Below are 3104 nucleotides of genomic sequence, written 5' to 3'. Positions count from 1 at the left end.
GGCTGATGAGTAAAGGGATGTTAGAGAGGAAATCGGTAGCTTCCTCCACATTGCATGAGTTCCCTCACTATATAGATTCCTGAAGTGGATTTCAGCAGCAGCTTTGACCTTATTGAAACCTTTGCAGACTTGGCCCTCTGCTGTTTTGATTTCTGCTATATGATTCCTAGACATACGTGCTCTATATTGTCGGTGGAAGAAGGGGGTGTTCCGATCCCCTGCCTTAAGCCACAAACTTTTGGATTTGAGTCTCCAGTATTCTTCTTCCATTCGAAAGGATTGGTATGTGGAGCGTTGGGCTTTTATTTATTTTTCCAACAAATCTACCGTGATATCTTTGCTTTCCATATCTGTTTACAAGGACTGCAGAGTCTGCACTGCTTCTTTTCTTTGGCTGGTTGGAGTAGGGACTAGTTTCTTTATCCATTCCTTCAATTCTTGTTTTGTGGGCTTAAGTTTTTGCTCCCAAACATAACTTGAGGATCCTGAGAAGGATTTGGCCCAAGTTGCTTTCACTGTTTCTGTGAAGCCTTCTCTCTCGATCCAAAGTGGGTTGAATCGAAATGGTATAGGGCCCAAATCTTCTTCATCTTCCAGTAGAAGTTGGACAGGCTTGTGATCTGAGGTCAGTTTGGGAAGAATTTTAGAGATGATTATCTTTTTGTTCATCATTAGGGAGCTTTGCACCAGAAATCGATCCAGGCGGGCAGAAATGTGGTCCAACCCAACTCTGTTATTGGACCAAGTGAAAAGACCTTGGACGGGATTGAAATCTAAGAGATCCCAAAGCTGTGTGAGCTCTTCCACTATGGCCAACATGGGATCTCTGCTACTGGAACCACCCCTCTTCTCTTTTGCTTTCAGAACTATATTAAGATCCCTGGCTATGATGATGTTGCTGGGGGAATGCTGTTCTAAAAAGGCAAAGAGAGAATTCCAGGATTCTCATTTTTCAGAGTAAATGACAGGTACGTAAAGATTAAAGAGAGAGATGGTCAACTTACTTGCGCAGTGCGTCAGCTCCATGAAGATCCAGTGTTGGGTTTCATGGGATTTATTCAGCTGGAATAAATCTTCGGTCCAAAGAGTTGCCAACCCTCCAGAAGAGCCCCTTGAGCTGACTGCTTTACCTGAACTTTTCTTCCATTTTGACTTGCTGATATCTAGAAGGGCTCGCCCTTCTATCTTAGTCTCTTGGAGCATGAGAATGTCTGAGGGATTTGTTTTCAAGAGGTCCTTAATTGCTTCAATTTTAGAGAGATTCCCCAGTCCTCTGCAGTTCCAAGAGACGAGTTTCATTATTTACTTGAGGGGGGGTTGCAGCCTCCCTTAGAAGGCCTTTGTTTGGTATTTCGTCCAATAGAAATTTCTATTGTGGATTGACTTCCTTGTATTTTAAGTCTTTCAGCCTCCTCTTCCCTAACTTCTTTGTGGGATTTCCTTCCTGCTCTTTTTGAAGGACACTCATAGGTTTCGTCCTTCGAAGAGCCTGAACTTTCCGCAGGTTTTTTCCTTGTGACTTCTGCGTATGAGGGATTGGAGGGGCTGCCTTGGGAGGCTTCAATCTGTATAGTTTCCCCTCCATCTTTGCTTGAAGGTGGGATTTCTGTCTGTTCCAGATTTTCCTGGACTGGGTTTGCCGGATTGATCTGGACGCTTTCTGTACCATTTCGGCTTGCTTCCTTTTCTTGGTTGGACTTGGAGCTGCTTGGGACTCCTATCGTGTTGCCTTTACCAATGCCTTTTTTTGGATGAGTAGTTTTCTGGACTAGAGTCCATGGTTCCCCGTTTTGTTTGTCTACATGCTCCTCAACCTTTTTCTTGTAATGCTTTACAAAGTGTCCGTGGCCATGACAATGTCTGCATTTGAAAGGAAGCTGTTCGTAATCCAATTCCTGGACATGCGTCCACCCAGCAACAGTGAGCTTAATTGCTTTCGGTAGCCCCTCTTCTAGATCCACTTCTACGCAAATGCGGGCACATGAATACTGATCTTTTCTTGCGGCTTGATCTATGTATTTTCCTAGAGCATTATCGATGATTTGGAGTGATTTTTGGTTCCAGCAATGGAGGGGCAAATGAAGGAGTCTCACCCAAACCGGAACAGCAGAGGGGACGTCCTGGGTAGGATCAAAATCTGGAGACCATTTGTTTAGATAAATTCCTCGCAGACCCATGAAGTATGGGCCATTCCTGAAGATTAAGCTTCTGTCTTTCGAGCTTTCAAATATGAATACAAAGAAACCTTTGACCACAAAATAGCTTTTGACACCCTCTTTGGTCAATGGTGTCTAGTTCCTTTGAGTCCAATCATCCACCGACTTGGGAGAAGGCCAGAGGCCCGTGAACTGGCCTATGAGACCTCTCTCAGCCAGATTCAGGGCCGCTTTACAAGTTTCTTCTTCTGGAAAGGAAATTGAAGGAATAGTATTCATTTTCTTTATAAACTTCTGCTGAATCGCAGAGGGAGGGTGCTTTGAGCCTGCAGCAATCATGGACCTGAACGTTAGGACCTCCGGGGGCAGAATGGGGGGGGGGGGGGGGGGGGGGGAGACAGGGCCCCCGCTGGACTCCATGGGTAATGTGAAAGTGCAACAGGGCTGAGCGTTGCAGCGCAGCAGCCACAGGGGCACACGGGCGAGCACCCAACAACCCTAGTGCATGCAAAGCTCTAGGAAGCAGGGAAGCGAGCGAAAAAACTAAAATTCGAAATGTTGATTTTTAAAAATACATATTCTTTTTAAACTTCAAATGTTCTTTTTTTTTTTAATTTGAATATATATATATATATATATATATGTCTATTTTAGAAATTTTCATATTTTTTTGTTTTTTTTTTTTTTTTTGTTTTTAATATCAATTTTACTGGTTTTTAATTTTTTTTGGGTTAATTTTCTATTTTTTTAATCTAGTTCGTTTTTAATTTTATTTTTATTTTTATTTTTTCTGGTTTTTGTTAATGTTTTTTTTTTACTTAATTTTTTTTTTTTTTTCCAAATTCATTTATGATTTATGAGATAATTTTTTTTTGTTTAACATTTTTTTTGTCTTTTTTATATATATTTTTATATTTGTTTTTTTAAGTAATCAACATTTAAAAAAAG

The 3104-nt window shown here is 41.4% G+C and overlaps 1 protein-coding gene across 1 annotated transcript; it reads right to left on the bottom strand.

Moving 5' to 3' along the window:
- Positions 1–354: 354 nt before the first annotated feature.
- LOC149255107 (uncharacterized) lies at positions 355–1299 on the bottom strand. The gene is made up of 2 exons (XM_089454952.1): positions 1005–1299; positions 355–914 (listed from the first exon to the last, which is right to left on the bottom strand). The coding sequence occupies exons 1-2, from the start codon at positions 1297–1299 to the stop codon at positions 355–357; spliced, it is 855 nt and encodes a 284-aa protein (XP_089311078.1).
- Between the last annotated feature and the right edge of the window lie 1805 nt (positions 1300–3104).

Source organism: Pinus tabuliformis, chromosome 7 (genome assembly GCF_031772625.1).
Source record: "Pinus tabuliformis cultivar Carrire ecotype Pingquan chromosome 7, CPIR1, whole genome shotgun sequence".
Lineage (NCBI taxonomy): Eukaryota > Viridiplantae > Streptophyta > Pinopsida > Pinales > Pinaceae > Pinus > Pinus tabuliformis.
The sequence above is the reverse complement of the archived record's forward strand: the minus strand, read 5'-3'. Positions and strand labels throughout refer to the sequence as shown.

Coding starts and splice junctions, on each gene's coding strand:
- LOC149255107 (XM_089454952.1), bottom strand. CDS start 1,299: ATGAAACTCGTCTCTTGGAACTGCAGAGGACTGGGGAATCTCTCTAAA. Junction 915..1,004: donor GGAGCTGACGCACTGCGCAA/GTAAGTTGACCA, acceptor TTGCCTTTTTAG/AACAGCATTCCCCCAGCAAC.